Source organism: Panthera tigris, chromosome C1, assembly GCF_018350195.1.
Source record: "Panthera tigris isolate Pti1 chromosome C1, P.tigris_Pti1_mat1.1, whole genome shotgun sequence".
Classification (NCBI taxonomy): Eukaryota; Metazoa; Chordata; class Mammalia; order Carnivora; family Felidae; genus Panthera; species Panthera tigris.
Genome location: NC_056667.1, coordinates 25,316,732 through 25,335,443, shown reverse-complemented (window position 1 = coordinate 25,335,443; position 18,712 = coordinate 25,316,732). Strand labels below are relative to the sequence as shown.

The window sequence follows — 18,712 nt, the reverse complement described above, 5'->3', positions numbered from 1 at the left end:
TACAATGGAGCACAGAAATATCCCTGGAAATGTAATGATATGGAGAAAATGGAATTTATCCGAACTCTTATCATGGGGATTACTGTCTCTGGTTGGAAAGAAAACTTGATAAGCAGCCTGACGCCCATTTCGAAGGGGAGTGGGTCCATGAACTTCTGGCTGGGCTCTGCAAGCTTGGAGGCAGAAAAGAATTACTTGAGACCATGAGGAGTTCCACAGGTGTGGCTTCAGGAAAAAGCCAACCAGATGAAGCTGAGGAGAACCCAGAAGGAGAAGGTTCTTTACTGTCTCAGGGTCCATTTTCTCTGCAGACTGAACCCTAAATTCCTTTCCAGCCACACACACATGAGGAAGGGGCGCTTCCTGACCCCCAAGGCCAGTGACCAGCTCTGTCACAAACCAGCCAAATGATTCCTAGACAAGTCACTGAACCTCTTCAGGCTTCAGTTTCCTTATGATGAAAAAGGAACCTTAAGGTCCCTTAAGGGGCTGGCAGTTCCCAGCAGCTGCTTACACAAAGGAAAATATAGCATGTAGTTAGCAATGCACTGTGATGGATGCTAACCTAGGAACTAAAAGCCATTAAGGAGTTGCCCTTTCCTTGATGTTCTTAAAGACCAATCACAAAAACAAAACAAAAGCAAAAAACAAAAAAACAAACAAACAAAAAAGAGACCAAACCAAACAAAAACCAAACAATCACATGTTTGGTCACAACTGAGTCAGTTGTAATTGGAATACTCACTCACAGAAAATGACTTAAGTACATGGTGAAACAATTAGTACTTCATGAAAATACAGTAGGCTTGTATACTTTGTACCCACATCCGACACTATGATCAAGTGTATTTTATAACTGAGATTCCTGTTCTTGACTGATGTAAACACATAGGTCCGATATACGCAGGACACAGGTGGCAAAGCAGGAGCAAGGAAGCACGTCTGGCCTGGAAGGGCGGTATTTAAAACACCATTTTCACCAGCAGAGGGATGTGGCCCTCAAATATGAGACCAGAGGACCTCGCCATGGGGTGGCTGTAGTAAGGGCCTTGGCACCTTCATCCTCCTGCATCCCGTGCCTGCCTGGGAGACCTGGCCAGAGACTCTTAGAGCAAACAGAGGTACACGTTCCGAGTGTTCCTCTGGCCACCCTCATTCCCCGCCTCACAGAAATTCCTCTGTGGATCGCTGGCAGGAGTCTTTATGGTCAGCACCCTGAGGCCAGGATTTTTGACTGTTTTCTTCACAGTGGTCTTCCCTGTACTTAGAACATCACCTGGCACATAATAGGTGCTCCACGTCTGTTTGTCAAATAAGTGAATGAAATCCCAGTTGAAGCCATGAAGGGGCTTCACTGAAGGGGAAACAGGACCGTGGATTTCATGTCCTGGATTGCCATGGCTCCCTCTCCCCCAACTCCCTACAACAGGAAGGAGAAGGACCATTTATTGAGCACCAAGTGCCCTGCACTGGGCTGGGGACTTTACAAACACAAACCTGTTTGAATTGTCCAAAAACCTATGAGGCAGGCATCTCAAATCCCAAAACATAGATGAGGAAAGTGGAACTCAAAGAGCTTCAGTGAGATGTCTCAAGTCACAGAGCTAGAAAGGTCAGATACAGGACTCCAGAGTCCACACCCCTGCAGTCACACTCTTCTGGAACCAACCCCACTGGGGTCTATCTCCTGTGCCTCTTTGGGAGCTGACAGGATTTGAGAGCCTGAGCTCAGCTGCAAGATCAGTACTGCCTCCGGGCCACAAAGGGGACCCAGGGCTTCATGGTTTTTTCTCTTCTTTTCTTTTCTTTGGCTTTACTACACTGGCCATTTCTCAGTATCAACCACTCAGATCTTCCTTAATAGCGGTGGGCCTGGCAGTGGCAGAGACAAGGAGATTGGTGAGGGAGAGGAAAGGGGAACAAAAGGGGCGGCACGTGCAGGAAAGAGCTCATCTATCTTCTGCTTGCACGTGGTCCCCTGAGCCTCTTCTTGTTGTTCAGCTCCCTACTGCAGCCTGCCCAGGGCTCCACTCCATGGCTTCCTTCTGGGCCAGACCAGCACCCAGCCCGGAGGCTCCATCCACTTTGGCTGCAACGCCGGCTACCGCTTGGTGGGACACAGCATGGCCATTTGTACCCGGCACCCCCAGGGCTACTACCTGTGGAGTGAAGCCATTCCTCTCTGTCAAGGTGAGGAGTACCTTGGAAAGGGGGTGCCCAGTGGCTCCGATCCTTCTCACATCACTTGGGTTTGTCCCAGGACCCATCACTTCCAAATATGGGTTTCCTCATTGATAATTCATTCTTTCAGCGAACATATATTGAGGGTCCATAATATCTCGAGCCCTGGGGATATACATATGCATAAAATAGTCTCAGGGTGTTCAGAACAATAAGGGAGAAGATACGTAGCCACATAAATGCAAAATGGCAGGGGAAGGAAGTGCTGTATCAGTAGTACAAACAGCATTGTGGGAGCCCAGAGGTCCGATGGGACCTACCTCCCTCTGGACAGCTAGGGAGGACTCCGAGAAGAGAGGATGTTTGGGCTTGGGCTCATAGAGCCGGTGGGGGTTGGGGCCAGGCATTAGCAAGGAAAATATTCTAGGCAACAGCAAGAGCATTTGCAAAACCTGGAGAGAGATCGATCACAAGATATGCAGAGCAACTTGGGCTGCCTGAAGCAGTAGGTCGGAGGAGGTGAGGGACAGAGGGAACCAGGGTGGAACAGCGACCACCACCATGTTCATTGTCAGCAGTCAAGCCCATGATATGTATCAGGTAGTCTGGCACATATGAAAGGGATGCATTGCCTCTCATAATTGGTGGGATTTGTTTTCCCTTAAAGCAATATAATTCAGACTAGAGATGGGGGGGGCGGAAACTATGGATAATGCAAAACGTTGCTGAAGGGGAGGTGGGTGGGGGGACGGGTTAAATGGGTGATGGGGATGAAGGAGGGCACATGTGGTGAGCACTGGGTGTTGCATGTAAGCGATGAATTACTAAATCCTACACCTATAACTAATATTATATTACATATGTGAACCCACTGGAATTTAAATAAAAACTTGGCAGCAAAAAAAAAAAAATGACCTATAATCCCATCAGCTGAGATCACTGTGTAACATTTCAGCACATTTCCTTTGATCTTTTATATGTTGTTTACAAAAATGGCATCCTCAGTGCACAAAGCTCTTGATATTTTCTTAGCATCTGTCACATAATTAAATACACTTCCTCATCATTATTTCCCATGGTCGTGTAGCATCACGGAAAAACCGTCATTTATTAAGTATCATCCTCTTGTTGGTCATTTGAATTCCTGTATTGTTTGCTACTGTGAACAGTGCTGCTGTTAAAATCCTTAGAATCCCATCATTGTGAGCATCCATATTTATTTCTTAAAATAAATTCCCAGAAATGAGATTGTTGAACCATAACCTGTGCAGAATCTGCAGCTTTTGACATTTACTGCTCTCCAGAACGTTTGTCTTCACTTCCACCAGCATGGGAAAGTTGTCTTTTCTGCCATAGTCTCAATATTATGTACTGCCTTAAAAAAAAAAAAAAAGAAAAGAAAAACTTTGCCCATCATACTGACAAAAACAGGAAATCACACTGATGTTTGATTTTCCCGTGCTGTGGTTCCTAGTGTGGTGGCGTACTTTTTAGGGATCTGTCATCTCTGACCCTCTTGCCTGTGCCTGAGCTTTCTCAAACAGTGTGTTCCCAGAGAATGGACTGTCCACAAGTGGCAAATGTCATTTGGCTTTGGTCTCCATGTCTCCAGCCTTTCTTCTGAAGCTGCGGTGGGAACCTACCATGCCTCTCATATCTGTTTTCTTTTGCCACTTCCCCAAACTAAACCTCTCTAGGCTTCTGTGTACTCATCCCCATACTACTTTGTACCTGGCCCCATCCCCAGGCTTTCCACTGATGCCCTTCCACTCAGCCATTCCCCCTGAGCTCTCTGGAATCCTGGTTTCATGTCCAACCAGCATATACCTTTGGCCACTACCCAGAGGGCCGTCTTCGCTCTCCCCTCACAGAGACTAGCTCTCTTCTGAGAACACAGATTCTGGGGCCCTTTTAAGCACAGGGTGTTAATCCCCCATTCTCCACATAACCCAGGACCAGGAAAGTCCTGGCATTCTTCCAAACCATGACTTTCCACCAACAAATATATCTCATTAGAAATCCTATGCCTTCTGGGGCGCCTGGGTGGCTCAGTCGGTTAAGTGGCCAACTTCGGCTCAGGTCATGATCTCGCGGTCTGTGAGTTCGAGCCCCGCGTTTCAGCCTGTTTCAGATTCTGTGTCTCCCTCTCTCTGACCCTCCCCCATTCATGCTTTGTCTGTCTCTGTCTCAAAAATAAACGTTAAAAAAAATTTCAAAAAAAAGAAATCCTATGCCTTCTAATTAGCTTTCTCTCTCCTTCCCCAGGCCATTCTTTCCCTACGTAGTCTCTCCCTGAGAGATCGCATTCCACCACCAGCTTCCAATACTTGGTAATTCTGTCCCCACCTCTCCTACCCATAGGAAGTGTTCCTCCTACTTCAGAGTTTGTGGACCGTGTTTTGGCATGGAGATCAGGTCTCAGACTAGGAAGTTATCCTCTGTCATCTTAGTTATCCACAAGGGAAGAGCCGGACCGCAAGCAGTGAGAAGCAGCCGCCATCTACCTCCTTCACCTGCTGTCTCCAGACTGCCTGACTCCTCATGCAAAATATCAGTGGGGATCCAAGAATTTCTTCACAAAAAGTTCAAGGAAGCAGAGCAGTTAGTTGATCACAATTTGACTAACCTAGTACCACCAAAGGAGTTTAAAGTCTTGCTGTTTAGGCATTAAAAGAGCATCGGGGCACCTGGGTGGCTCAGCTGGTTAAGTGTCCGACTCTTAATTTTGGCTCAGGTCATGATTTCATGGTTTGTGAGTTCGAGCCCCACGTTGGGCTCTGTGTTGACAGTGCGGGGCCTGCTCAGCATGCTCTCTCTGCCCCTCCCCCATGCATGCACGCACACGCACGGTCTCTCTCTCTTTCTCTCTCTCAAAGTAAATAAAAAAAGAGCTTCATATTCAAGTGCTCCTTATTTCTTCATTCCTCATGTTCTCCTCAGTTCCTCCTAATTTACTCATTCCTTCTGTTTTCCAGTCTTTGAAGCCTTCCATCTTGATATCCCAATCCCCCTGTCTCTGGACAATCCATCCTTCCCCATATCATAATGAAGCTCTGGCCCTGTATCTCTTATTGGTTCTAGTAGCACCGAGTATCACTGTTGGCCAATGTGGATGGGACCTTCCTCTACTTGACTTTTTCTGGGTCTGAATGAGGGAGGTCTGAGCTCTAGACTAGTTACAGAGGTGGGGATGGATGAGGAACAACAGTGCATACTCTGATTAACTCCCCTCCATCTGTACTAACTCCTGAACTATCAAAGGGCAAACATAGTTTGTAAGTATTGATTTCTTTCAAAGACCACACAAGCTACTCCTACCTCAGTAATGTGTGTTCCTCCAATAAACGTAGTGTTGACCCTACTCCTTATAAAACAATGACCACAGCCATGTTGCTGCACACCTTGGTCTCCTGAGCCATCACCTTGAAATTCATTTCTTTGTCCTCTTGTGTTAGCACTGTCATTTTTATATCCCATATCTTACCCCTTCTTGGTTTTCACCCTCTTTCTGATAGAGTGTAGCCTTAAGTAAATTCCTCGTAAAGGGTTCTTGAGAAGGAAATTCTCTGAGTCTTTAAATGTCTGAAAATATCTTTATTTTTGCCCTCACATATGCGTGGTAGGTTGACCAGTCAAAATTCTTGGTTCCAAATCACTTCCTTCAGAAAAGCATTCCATTGTGACATCCATTGCTGCTGATAGGAAGTATGATGATTCTGATTCTCATTCCTTCTCAGGGATGTCCTGTTTTTTTCTCTCTCTGGGAACTTGGAGGAACTTGTCTTTTGTCTTCTGAAATTCCATGATGATGTATCTAAGAGTGGGTCTCTTTGCATCCTTTTGTCTCCCTTTCAATCTGAAGACTTGCATCTCTCCATCTGTGGGAATTTTTCATCTGTGACAGTTCCACCCTTCTGCTTTCTCTGATCTCTCTTTCTGGAACTCTGACCTGTTGGATGTTGGGCCTCCTGCACATTGACCTCCTGTGTTTTCAGTCCCCTTTTCTCATTTTCAGGTTCTGTCTGTTTGGTCTATATTCTGGGAAATTTCCTTTACTTTTAATCTCCAGCCTTTCTATTTAATACTTATTTTATCATATTTTTAAATTATTTTTTATTTTTTTATTTTAGAGAGAGAGAGAGAAAGTGAATGGGAGAGGGGCAGAGGGAGAGAGAGAGAGAGAGAGAGAGAGAGAAAGAGAGAGAGAGGGAGAGAATCTCAAGCAGGCTCCACTCAGCATGGAGTCCAAAGTGGGGCCCAATCCCATGATTCTGAGATCATGATTTGAGCTGAAATCAAGAGTCAGACACTCAACCATCTGAGCCACCGAGGCACCCCGACAATCACATTTTTAATTTAAGAGAGCTTTCCCTTGGTTTTTTTTTTTTTTTTTTGGTTGTTGTTGTTGTTGTTCCTTTTTCAAAGCACTCTGTTCTCATTATATGAATACAATATGCCACCTTGACTTCTCAAGACACTGCTAATCAAACGTTTAAAGATTATGTATCGTCTATTTCCTGAACTGTGTCTGTTTCCTAAAGGAGAAGTCTATTTCCTTTTTTTTTCTATTTTTTTAACTTGTTTTATGTTTTTTTTTTTAATTTACATCCAAATTAGTTAGCATATAGTGCAACAATGATTTCAGGAGTAGATTCCTTAGTGCCCCTTACCCATTTAGCCCATCCCCCCTCCCACAACCCCTCCAGTAACCCTCAGTTTGTTCTCCATATTTATGAGTCTCTTCTGTTTTGTCCCCTCCCTGTGTTTAAATTATTTTTGTTTCCCTTCCCTTATGTTCATCTGTTTTGTCTCTTAAAGTCCTCATATGAGTGAAGTCATATGATTTTTGTCTTTCTCTGACTAATTTCACTTAGCATAATACCCTCCAGTTCTGTCCACATAGTTGCAAATGGCAAGATTTCATTCTTTTTGATTGCTGAGTAATACTCCATTGTATATAGATACCACATCTTCTTTATCCATTCATCCATCGATGGACATTTGGGTTCTTTCCATACTTTGGCTATTGTTGATAGTGCTTCTATAAACATGGGGGTGCATGTGCCCCTTCGAAACAGCACACCTGTATCCTTTGGATAAATGCCTGGTAGTGCAACTGCTAGGTTGTAGGGTAGTTCTGTTTTTAGTTTTTTGAGGAACCTCCATACTGTTTTCCAGAGTGCCTGCACCAGCTTGCATTCCCACTTTTTTTCTATTTTTAATCTTATCTTTATGTCTTTCACGCTACTGGTTTTCTTCACATATATAGTGATCCTTGATCATTCATATTTTAAAGGAAAGTCTAGATTAATTTTTCCAGGTAGCAGATGTGGGCTACCTTTGTTGCGATTATATACAGATATCGTTACCCACTAGGTCTCTCACATGAATAAGAAGTTAAATTGAGTGTGTAGTAGAGATGAGCAGGCAGGGGGCAGATTTTAGGCTAAGAGCCCTTATATCCTCGAATTAAAAGAACTTTACTCTGGGATACCAACTCACACCTTAGCAGCCCTGATTCTTTCAAGGGAGTTCCTATTTTTTTCCTCTAGGAGGAAAGACAACCCTCTCTCCTTTATGTGGGGAACAGATGCCTGAATGCCTCTTCACTGGTCTTGTGGGAAAGGATGGAGGAGAACTGGTCTCACCTGCAGCTTCTCAGCTCCACTTCATTCTCAGCACACTTCTATCTACAATCCATCTTCCGAAGTTTTATTTTAAGTCTCCTCTGCTGCTGACCCTCCCATTTTGCTTTTTGTTATAGGCTCTTCTGCTTTACCAGTCTTTACTGTAATTTTATTAGGGCCTTGGGGGAGAGGAAAGATTAAAATATGTTCTCAGAATACCATCTTGAACCAGACATGCTCATGTTATTTTTTTTCTCTTTGCTAGCTCTTTCCTGCGGGCTTCCTGAGGCCCCTAAGAACGGAATGGTGTTTGGCAAAGAGTACACAGTGGGGACCAAGGCTGTGTACAGCTGCAGCGAAGGCTACCACCTCCAGGCAGGTGCCGAGGCCACAACAGAGTGTCTGGAGACAGGCCTTTGGAGCAACCACAATGTCCCCCCACAGTGTGTCCGTGAGTCCTTGGGCAGTGGAGATGGGCATAAGGAGGGGCTGGGTATGCAGCTGAAGAGATTCCTGCAAGGAGTGAGCTAAAAACCCCATAATGAGAGGAGCGCCTGGGTGGCTCAGTCAGTTAACCATCCAACTCTCAATTTCGGCTCGGGTCATGATCTCACAGTTCGTGAGTTCGAGCTCTGCTGTGGGATCTGCACTGACAGTGCAGAGCCTGGTTGGGATTCTCTTTCTCCGTCTCTCTCTTCCCCTCTCTTGCTCACTCTCCATCTCTCTCTCTCAAAATAAATAAATAAACATTTTTAAAAAACATAATAAAAAAAAAGCAGGTACTTGGAGACTGGGGATTCAGGGAGCAGAGACAGGTGGATAATGTCATCTACCAAGTTGGGCTTCCATTTGAAATTGCTCTCAAAACATTGATAGAACATTGCACGCTGAGATGTTTCCATAAACCATCACAGAATTTAGGAATAACTTGCTCCAGTTCCTTTTAGAAGGAAAAACTAGCAGAATAGTTGCACAAGTGTCCTTTCATCACAAAACTCTAAAATGTCAGAGGTACAGTTCAGCTTCCAGGCTGGAGTCACAAACTGGCAGCCTACTAGGTCATAACAAGTCTGAAGATACAAGCTTTTGCACTTTTGTTTGATTTTGTTTCTTTGGCCTGTGGTATGCTTTATGGAATTTTTCATTGCTTCCCAACATTTTAAAGTTGGGAGAGTTTACATAAAAATCCATAATTCTAGCTTCTGGTGAAAAATGAAGACCTGACCGAAGAGAACTTACAAGTTTCACATGTAACAATATGTACTGACTAACCTCCACCCACCACCCGTTTTTTTGTTTTGGGGGGGGGGGGTTTGGATCTGCCCACCCCAGTTTCCTGCATTCCCCACCCAGCCCATTTCATTCATTTAACAAACCTGCCTGGCAGCTGAAAATTCTTGAATTCATCATTACTGCATTACAGTCTCCCAGTCTCCAGCTCTGGAGTCTTGCCAGTGTCGTCCATAATTAATTAAATTAATTAATTAATCAATCAATCTTCCTCCCTGCCCCTTGTCTCCCCAGCTGTGACCTGTCCCGATGTCAGCAGCATCAGCGTGGAACATGGCCGATGGAGGCTCATCTTTGAGACACAGTACCAGTTCCAGGCCCAGCTGATGCTCATCTGTGACCCTGGCTACTACTACACTGGCCAAAGGGTCATCCGCTGTCAGGCCAATGGCAAATGGAGCCTTGGGAACTCTATGCCCACCTGCCAAAGTAAGCCCAGGACGGGATGGTGGGCAAGTTGGCCCAGTGCCTCCTACTTGAACTATACCATACATGGGGAAGGGGAGAAAGGAGGTATCAAGGGATTGCAGTGTACCTCTTTTTGAACTCTCATCTAGAGTCAGGAGCTGGGGAGCTGCCTACTCCTTTAAGGAAGTACTTCTCCGCATCTTATTAAAAAGCTGCCTTTGTCCAGGAGAGCATCCACTAATTCACATATTCAACATTCACACCAGGTATTATAGAAGTATGAAGGTAAAAGGTTGTGACACCTACCGAAAAGAAGCTTATGGTCTGCTGGAGTGGCAGACAAAGTAAGGAAGCAATGCTTATGGGGTGTGAAAGACCCGTAACAGGAATGTGTATAGGAGGAATGGGTATAGCACAAGGGGCAGGCACCTAGGTGTGTCTGCCTTTCCTTCTGCATTGTTAGTTGTGTTTGTTGGTGTCTTCAAGACAGTTTCCAAGGTCAGGGTCCCTGGGGAAGCAACTCTGAGACAGAAGTTTATTATGGAGTACTGTTAGGATTACTGCCATCTTGTGTAAGGGAAGGGGAGGAAGAAGCCCTGGGAAGATGGTGAAGTTGAGCTCTGATGCACTATCAGTGAAGCCCTCAGCTGACCCCGCAGGGAGCTCTGAAGCTGGGATGGTCCTTCAGAACTGCCACAAGTTGGAGCAAGAGGCCTTTATGCCTACACAGTGACCAAACTTGGGGTACAGGATGCCCCAGGAAGAGGGCATGATCTAGATGGGAGGACTCTGCAGCCAAGGCTGTCTGAAGAGGGCTAGTAGCTGAGGGTCATTTACCAGCAGCTGGGGAGAGAAGTCCTTTGGTCCTAAGTGGGGGTCTAAGTGGCCCACCACAACACCCACTACAATAGGGATAGACTCATAATATTTACGTAATCAATACAGATGTGATAGAGGAAGTAGGTGTTTGTAACAGGGTAAAAGGAAATAGCTTGTCATTGAGCAGTAGAAAGATTGCGATTGGGTGGGAGAAGGAGTGATATCCTCCCTACACTGATGATTCAAGTCACTGTTGTCTTTATGTATCCAAGTTTAGACCCCACCATGGACTATAACCATGTGTGTGGCAGAGCAGAAGTCACAAGGGTCTTAACAGCTTTATCACCATGAAGGATCTCACATTCAGTGTAGTCTTGGCCATCGGGCCTCATCTCACATGCCAGCCAGTGGCCATCTCCGGTGCCCTATTGAGAAGGAATAGGAGGCTTCTGCTGCACTCAGCAGAAAGGACAAGGGATTGATTGGTAGTGTCTGCCCTGGACACCAAGGACACCACAGAATCTCTGCCTCTAGTGTAGTGGTTCCTAACCAGGGTACATATCTGAACTGCCTGAAGAGTTTTTCTTAGAAATGCACACGCCTGGACCTTATCTCTATAGATTGTGAGACGTAGGTCCAGAGTACAGCCTGGGCATTTTAAAATCTCCTCAGGTGTTTCTGGCCGCACTTCCAGTTGAGAATCACTGCTCCAGCTGTAACATCACGCAAGTCACTGCCATGTCTCACATTCGGCTCATGAGTCCCAATAAAGTTAAACAGGTCTCATCTTTGTCATTATTCTTACTACTCAGAAGCAGCCCGTGTCCCTCCCCTTCATGCTGGCTTTTCAGAGTACTTTGTGATTTCTTTTTTAGTCATCTCCTGTGGAGAGCTTCCCATCCCGCCCAGTGGGCACCGCATTGGAACACTGTCTGTCTATGGGGCGACGGCCATCTTCTCCTGCAATTCTGGATACACGCTGGTGGGCTCCAGGGTGCGGGAGTGCATGGCAAATGGGCTCTGGAGTGGCTCTGAAGTTCGCTGCCTTGGTGAGTGACCTCCCCAGATCTGTCCTCCTCATTTTTCTCTCCTCAAGGCAGGTTAGAGCTTTCTAAAGTTGATTGTAGTCTTTGAACAGCATCATTCTACCTATGGAATAAAATGCGTAATCCAAACACCAGCTATTGGGCATGCACCATGACTAAAACCCTGAACTTACTTCTCTTGGGGCACCCAAAAGAATGGGAAGAATTTCAAGTCTGATAAGACAAAGTTATATAGTAAGCAAATGACAAAAGCACAAAAACAACCTGGCTTACAAAGGACAAAGTTATGGTTTCCCCCACGGCTAATGCATTCTCTACCAAACCTTAGATTCTAAGGTTTTCTCTCCTCTCAATTCTTTCTTGGAAACCTCAAGTCCAAAGGAGAGTCTCAGCTACACACAGACCTGACAGCGTAGATTTGAATGTCTGTTCCAGACTGAACAGTGCTGCCCTCCCACTGTCTCAGGCTTCTTGTTAGGGATACAGTCATGAATTATTTCCATACAGATTCAAAGAATACCAGTGGAAATTCTAGGAATATACTCTACCCAAACCCCACTCAATAAAAGTAACCCACCTAGGTTAAGTTGTCTGTGTCTCTTGCCACTCAAGGAGAAGGAAAGGTGGGTTTAGCCAAATCACCTGTTTGTGCATAGTCATTTCCAACTCAACTCAGCTGGGCTTTGACTGCCTTAATGTAGACCAGGTGCCCTCCATTCAGTAGATGTTCAGTCGATGCTACCTGATGAAAAAAAGAGGGAGACGATCCCAGAGGCAGGGAACAGTGATCATTTCTAACCCACAGACAGATACAGAAACTACAGTTCAGAGATGGATGGCCTTTTGGGATTCAACCTTGGGATTTGGGGATGCCATTTCTGTCATGCTAGGATTCCTAAAGCCATTCCTGGATAGCTACTCTCAGAAGGAGGTGGAGAAAATAATGGGTGGCTGGGTCCTTGGTCCTCTTCCTCACCATCCATGTCTCCCCAACCCTGACCAAACCCCTACTCGTCTTGTATAAGCTCCTCTTCAGTTTACACTCTTTCCTCATCTCCCACCAAAGCCGGACACTGTGGGACCCCTGAGCCCATCGTCAATGGACATATCAACGGGGAGAACTACAGCTACCGGGGCAGCGTGGTGTACCAGTGCGATGCCGGCTTCCGCCTGATCGGCATGTCTGTGCGCATCTGCCAGCAGGATCATCACTGGTCGGGCAAGACCCCTTTCTGTGTGCGTAAGTATGTTATCCACTCTCCCTAGTCACGGGCTCAGACTCAACGTGGACTTTCTCCCTTGTCCTCTTGATTAGGTTAGCTGGAGGTTTTGCACACTTGGGTACTTTTTTTCAAAGACCCAATCATTACATCTCTTGTTTTCAGTTTTCTGTATCATTAATTATTGCTTTTGTCTTCACCATTACCCTCCTTGTGGTTTCCTTTGGTTAACTTGTTTGTTCATTTTCTAGCTTTTGAGTAGCAAATCCAATTCATTTATTGTCATTCTTTCCATTTTTTACTGTTATTGATGTAAGTGCTTAAGGTTATAAAGTTTCTTCCAATAACTGCTCTAATCAGATCCCATAGGTTATAATAATTAATGTTTGATTGCTGTTTAGAAATTCTATAATTTGGGTTATAAATTAATTTCTTCTTTCACTGAAAAAATTTTTAATAGTTGTTTTCTTTTAATTTCCAGGCAGAAGGGACTTTTTTTTATTTTGTTATTCATTTCTAATATTACTGCACTGTGTGTAATATTTCTACTTCATTGAATTTATCGATGCTCTCTTTATGGCCTAACATTTGATCAACTGTTATGAATGTTTCATGTGCATTTAAGAAGAAAGGGAATTAGGGTATAAAGCTCTGTATATAGTCATAAGGTGTGCCTTGATTATGTTGTCTGTACCTTACTGACTTTTGTCCACTTGACCTGTTTTGTTCCAAGAGGTGTGTCTCAAAGTTTTCTATTTTTAGTGGTCTTCTATCTTTTCTTGCATTCCCTGTAGTTTCTGCTACATAAAGGTAGTTGCTATGTTATTTGGTACATGCTCATTCAGAACTATTATATCTATTGCAAACTGTGATTTTAGCCTTTAAAATGTCTTCTGTCACTTTTAATAATTTGTAGTTCGACTGGCACTGGGCCTGATATAGGGCTTACGAGTCCTTCTTTCATCCTTTTTCCATTTGCCTGGTACACTTTGAGCCATCCCTGTATTTTAGCCTTTCTGAATCTTGTACACAGCAGAGAGTTGGGCCTTACCTTGTGAGCCCATTTGAAAACCATTTCCTTTAATAAGTTAGTTATACTCATTCACATATATTGCTGTGACTTACATGCTTGGTCTTATATCTGTCGGGTTTTATGTAACTATTGTGGGTAAGATATACTCAGGAATTTGTTTCTCTATATGATGTTTTCCTTACTCACCACCCCCCACCCCCATTTCTTTTGGTATTTAGGGAAGTTTGTAGGCTTTTATGCCCATTTCCTGTAGTCAGTGCACTGACATACCAGGATCCTTTTTCAGTTTGTTCACATTTACAATAGACTTTCTCTAGATCAATATCAGGCCATTCCCTGCTCCTCTCTTCTCTTTTCCGAACAGTCTTGCTTTCCACAAAGGCTTGCAACAGAAGCATGAGACACATTTTGCCTGGGTGGCACGTTTGTTTTTCCACTTACACATACTTTAAAGTTTATAGCATTCTCTGTCTTTTGGTTATGCTGCAGGCCTGGGCTTTCTACAGTTTTATTCGTTCTTCTTGTTAATCTGCATTTTCCTCGTTTTTTGGATGTAGATGACCACCATTCTTCTCAGCTGCCTAGAAGTAATTTGGAAAATTCTTCACTTTTTAAAGTTCCCTGAAGTGAGCCTTTATGTAAAGTGCAGGTTGTGTTGTTTAATTTTGTAATTCTTCTTCATTTGGCTCTTCCTATATGAGATGGAGCAGTACAATAATGAGACTTATTGAATGAGCAATGCATGAAAAATTAGTCTTAATAGCTGCTTAAGTATTAGGATTACACAAAGCAAGACCCATCTCTATTCAGTCACTCTTCCAGAGGAGTCTAAACTAAACATTTGGTTTCATCCAGAAGATGCAAATTCCAGTGCCTTCAAGGAATTGGCACAGAATGTACATGCAGAGATGTGGGTTATAAATAATAGGGAATGTTGGAGTCAGAAAATAAATGGAGAATGTCTGCCTAAAGATGTTTAATTTTAGAGCTGGTATGCACTGAAAAGCAGCGTAGTAAGGTATTTAGACACTTGGACCCAGGACCTAGATTGCCCGGATCCTACCCAGAATCCAGTACCTCTTGGACCAACCCCCATTTTATTCTGGAGTACAGAGATGTGGGGAGTACCTGGAGGAGGAAGAAAAGAGAAAAAGAACAAGCATTTATAAGTGATTACCCTGAGGTGGGCACTGTGTTAGCTGTCACCATGTGTAAATCCAAGGTTTCCATATTACTCTCCAAACCTTCTGGCAATCCCATATCTCCTCGGTTAGCTCTCTCATCCATCCCCAAACAGCTACTGCACAATTTACCTCTTCCCTGAACACCCACCCTCCACCTCCTCCGCCTACATTCGCAGCAGATAGCGAAGGCAGATAATGAACCTGGCCTGAAATCAGAGGAGTTGGTTTCAGAGCTCAGAGGAGCCACCTGGAAACAGTGCCCCCAAACAAGTCTCCCGACTGCTCTGAGGATGACAATAGTGCCTACCTCACAGGGTTGTGGGGACTAAATGAAATAATGCAGAGAGACCCCAATAATTATTAGCTGATTAGATAACCTCACTTTCTATTTTGCAGAGATGATAGAAGCCATCAAACAATAACTCCTTCTGCTTCCTGCTTCCCACCCACACATCTATTGTTCTCCCTTCCCTCCTACCTCTGTAGAAGAGTCTCTCTCTCCAGGCCCAAGGCTGTGCCCTCCATTGATTCTCAGATCCCCTCCCTCCTGCCTCCTTAGCGAACTTAATCTATTTTTAACTGTCTCCTCTTTACTGCTTACCTTTCCTTTCTATTAATTTCCCTCAAGCCCCCGTTAAGTGTTCAAGCTTCACAGAGACCTCTATTTTCCTTCCTAGTGGGGTGTTCTCCACCTCTTCTTTGCAGCCTGTACCAATCAGGGTCCCCAGAGAAACAGAGCTATCTGGGGTATCTGACACCTCTTGAGGCTCTCCCTGAGGCTTCTGGGACACTCCCACCCCCTGCTGGGCTTTATTTTTTCTACTTTGCTGACCACCCCTCGGTTCCTTTGCAGGTGCTTTCATGACCTGTCCTTCAAGAGGTGGTACCCCCAAAGGTTATACTACAAAACACTCTTCTCTCACTTTTATTAGTGGTCCTTAGCCTTTGAGAAGGGGCCTCGTGACCTTTTGTGAATCTGGAAGAGGGGTGAATCCTCTCCCAAGCACACTGCACCCACCCAATATTTTGCATATCATTTCCATGAGTTCAAAGACCCTGTGAAGATTGTCTCCCCTCTCCCACCACCTTGCTGATCTGGCAGGGTCCTGTTCATCCATGAGATCCAGTGTAGATGGCATGCTGTTTCCTCTGGGAACCCTCCTTAACCCACTCTCTCCCCTGTGGAGGATAGATGCCCCTCTTCTTTGTGGGCCTCTATCTCAGCACCAGCACACTGTGTTCTAACAGTCTGCTTCCCTGGACTGGGAAGTGGCTCCCTGAGGATGGAGACCATATCATATTCCTCCTTGTATATTATCAGAGCAGAGCAAGGTACCTAGCACATAGAAGGAATTCAGTAATGTTGAATGAAAAGTAAATGTCTGAATCTATTTTCAAGGCAAACCTATTAATGCAATTCAAAATCCTTACTTTAGAGATACAGAAAGTGAGCTCGGAGTGAATTGTCCAAAGTAAGGAAAGGGCAGAGCTGAGTAGTAAATCCTGGTCTTCTGGCCTCCATAGCCCACCCTCATCCTAGCACACCAGGCAGTCTCAAACCCCTGCAATCCACTAACACATGTGTCCTGCTCTGCTCGGCCCTCTCTGCTAGAGTCAGGGATACTACTGTTGAGATTTACATAAGAGAACTGACCCAGAATGATGCCAGAGTTGGCCACAGCAAAAACTGGGCCCCGCCTCCTGCCTGCTCTTGCTCCCCCATCTCCATTCACACCATCATGGTTTGGGGTGGGCTCTTTGTGGATCCAGTTGTTGGGGTAAGAAAACATTCCTCATGGTTTCTCAGCCTCAAAATCCAGAACCAAGAGAAAGAGCTGGCAAAAGCATCAACTGAGACTTCAGTCTGAAGAGACTAGGTAGGGTACCAGGCAGGTGCTACAGAGAACTAAGGGCTAAGGAGCAAAGCAGAAACCCTGGCACCCACGCATCCATGTGCTCACCGGTCTTCCAGTCAGCAAGTATTTATCAAGCTCCTCCTGTATGTCAGGCACTGGTCCCGACCCCAAGGATGTCGCAAGAAACAAATCAAAGAACCTGCCCCCATGGAGCTGACCTTGAGGTGGAGGGAGGTAACAATGAACAAACAAAGAGCTGCATGTAGAGCATGTCCGTTACTGTGGAGAAAAGTGGAGAAGGCAAGGGGCCCGGGGAAGTGCTGGGGAGGTTGTTTATTGGGTCATAAGGGATGGCCTCACTGAAACGGTGACATTTGAGGGGAGACCTGAAGATGTGAGGGCAGGAGCCAACGGATGTTCTGGCAGAGGGGAAAGCAAGTGCTAAGGCTCTGAGGCAGTCACTTATTTTCAGGAGACCTCAGAGAGACCAGTGCCACTGCATGGAGGGATCAACTCCAGCTCCAGGAGCAAGGATGAAGCTGGGACAAAGTGATGACCCTCGCACTCTGGGGCCAGGCCTTCGAGCACTGGGTTCTCCCCCACTGCCCTGCCTATTATTGAACAAATCACAAAATAAAATGGCCTGCAAGGATTCCAGAATATCACCTTTATTACTAATAAAGCCTATGTTGGAAGCCATAGTTTAAAGTAAAAGCCATATGGGATCTGCTAAAAAAAAAAAAAAAAGCAAACCCAGAATGGGGTGGATTCACACCATCAGAGGCAAGGCTGCAAGGACAGCACCTCCCCCGCCCCATTGTTGGGGAGAGCCTGTCTCCAGGGGAGCAGCAGAGAGCACTGCCACTCACAGGCGCCCGGTCCCAAGAGGAAGAGGGCAGAACTGGGCCAAGCATGACTGCTCATTCTTCCCAAATTGCACAGAGAAGGGCCAGAAATTACACGGATTGAACTCCCTTCATCTGGAAGGAGTAGAGGGGAAGGACTGTGCTCTCAACAGCTTTGGCTGAGCCACTGGTCTAGCATGGGGAGCAATCCCTCCACTCGGGTGTAGTTAGCATTGACTCTGGCTCTGTCAAGCTCAGCCAGGAAGTAGGTTGGGCCTGAATCCGCTGAGGGGTAGTCATCGCATCCAGTGATGGAGAGTGGGCATGGGGTATGACAGGGATAGAGGCAGAGAAAATGAGCAGGACTGACGACCCAGACAACAGAACTACAGTCCAGGCCTAATGCCTCATGGGGAGTCACAGAGTGATTTCTCTCAAGCTGTCCAAGCTACAGATGTGCCTTCAAGGAAGAAGGTATGTCCCCATGCTGATTTCAGGAAATAAAGGTTTACAGCTAAGAGACTATAGTTAGACTTAGGCCTGAACTTCACTCATGGGCATGAGAAATACCAGGTGAGAAAAAGGATGCACTTTAGGGGTATGGAATAATAGGAGGGCTTACCTATTTTCTGTTTTGGTTGCAGCAATTACCTGTGGACACCCAGGCAACCCAATCAACGGCCTCACTCAGGGCAACCAGTTTAACCTCAACGATGTGGTTAAGTTTGTTTGCAACCCTGGGTATATGGCTGAGGGGGCTGCTAGGTCCCAGTGCCTGGCCAGCGGGCAGTGGAGCGACACGCTGCCCACCTGCAGAAGTGAGTCACCATTCTTCTCCCACCTCACCCCCCGTACCGCTACCATCTGTGGGGGTGACCCCGCAGCACAGGCCAGTGGATTCAGTCCTGGTGTTATTTTGATTCGGATAGGGAAAACTGAGGGCAAAGAAGGCTCATAAATGAGGACTTTCTCATCCCCCAGATACAGCCATGTAAGATTTCATCATTGGTTATATAAGCAAAGCAAACAAGTTGCACCTTTCAAAACAGAAATGGAAAGCAGTCTTCTTGCTTACATTTCATAGAACAAATAACTCATCCTTATCATATAAAGCCCCATTCTTGACAAAAGAAAAAATCAGAAACTTAGAATGAAAAATAAAAAGCAAAGAGCATAGGGGTTGGAATGAAGCAGGGGGGAAGA

At 45.3% G+C, this 18,712-nt stretch overlaps 1 protein-coding gene across 1 annotated transcript in view; it reads left to right on the top strand.

Moving 5' to 3' along the window:
• The window catches only part of CSMD2 (CUB and Sushi multiple domains 2), a 538,353-nt gene that overhangs the window by 466,495 nt on the left and 53,146 nt on the right, over window positions 1–18,712 (top strand). Inside the window, 6 exon segments of the mRNA XM_042993830.1 lie at window positions 2,002–2,190; window positions 8,074–8,259; window positions 9,333–9,527; window positions 11,201–11,374; window positions 12,438–12,611; window positions 18,154–18,327. Coding sequence (XP_042849764.1) covers window positions 2,002–2,190; window positions 8,074–8,259; window positions 9,333–9,527; window positions 11,201–11,374; window positions 12,438–12,611; window positions 18,154–18,327 — 1,092 coding nt within the window.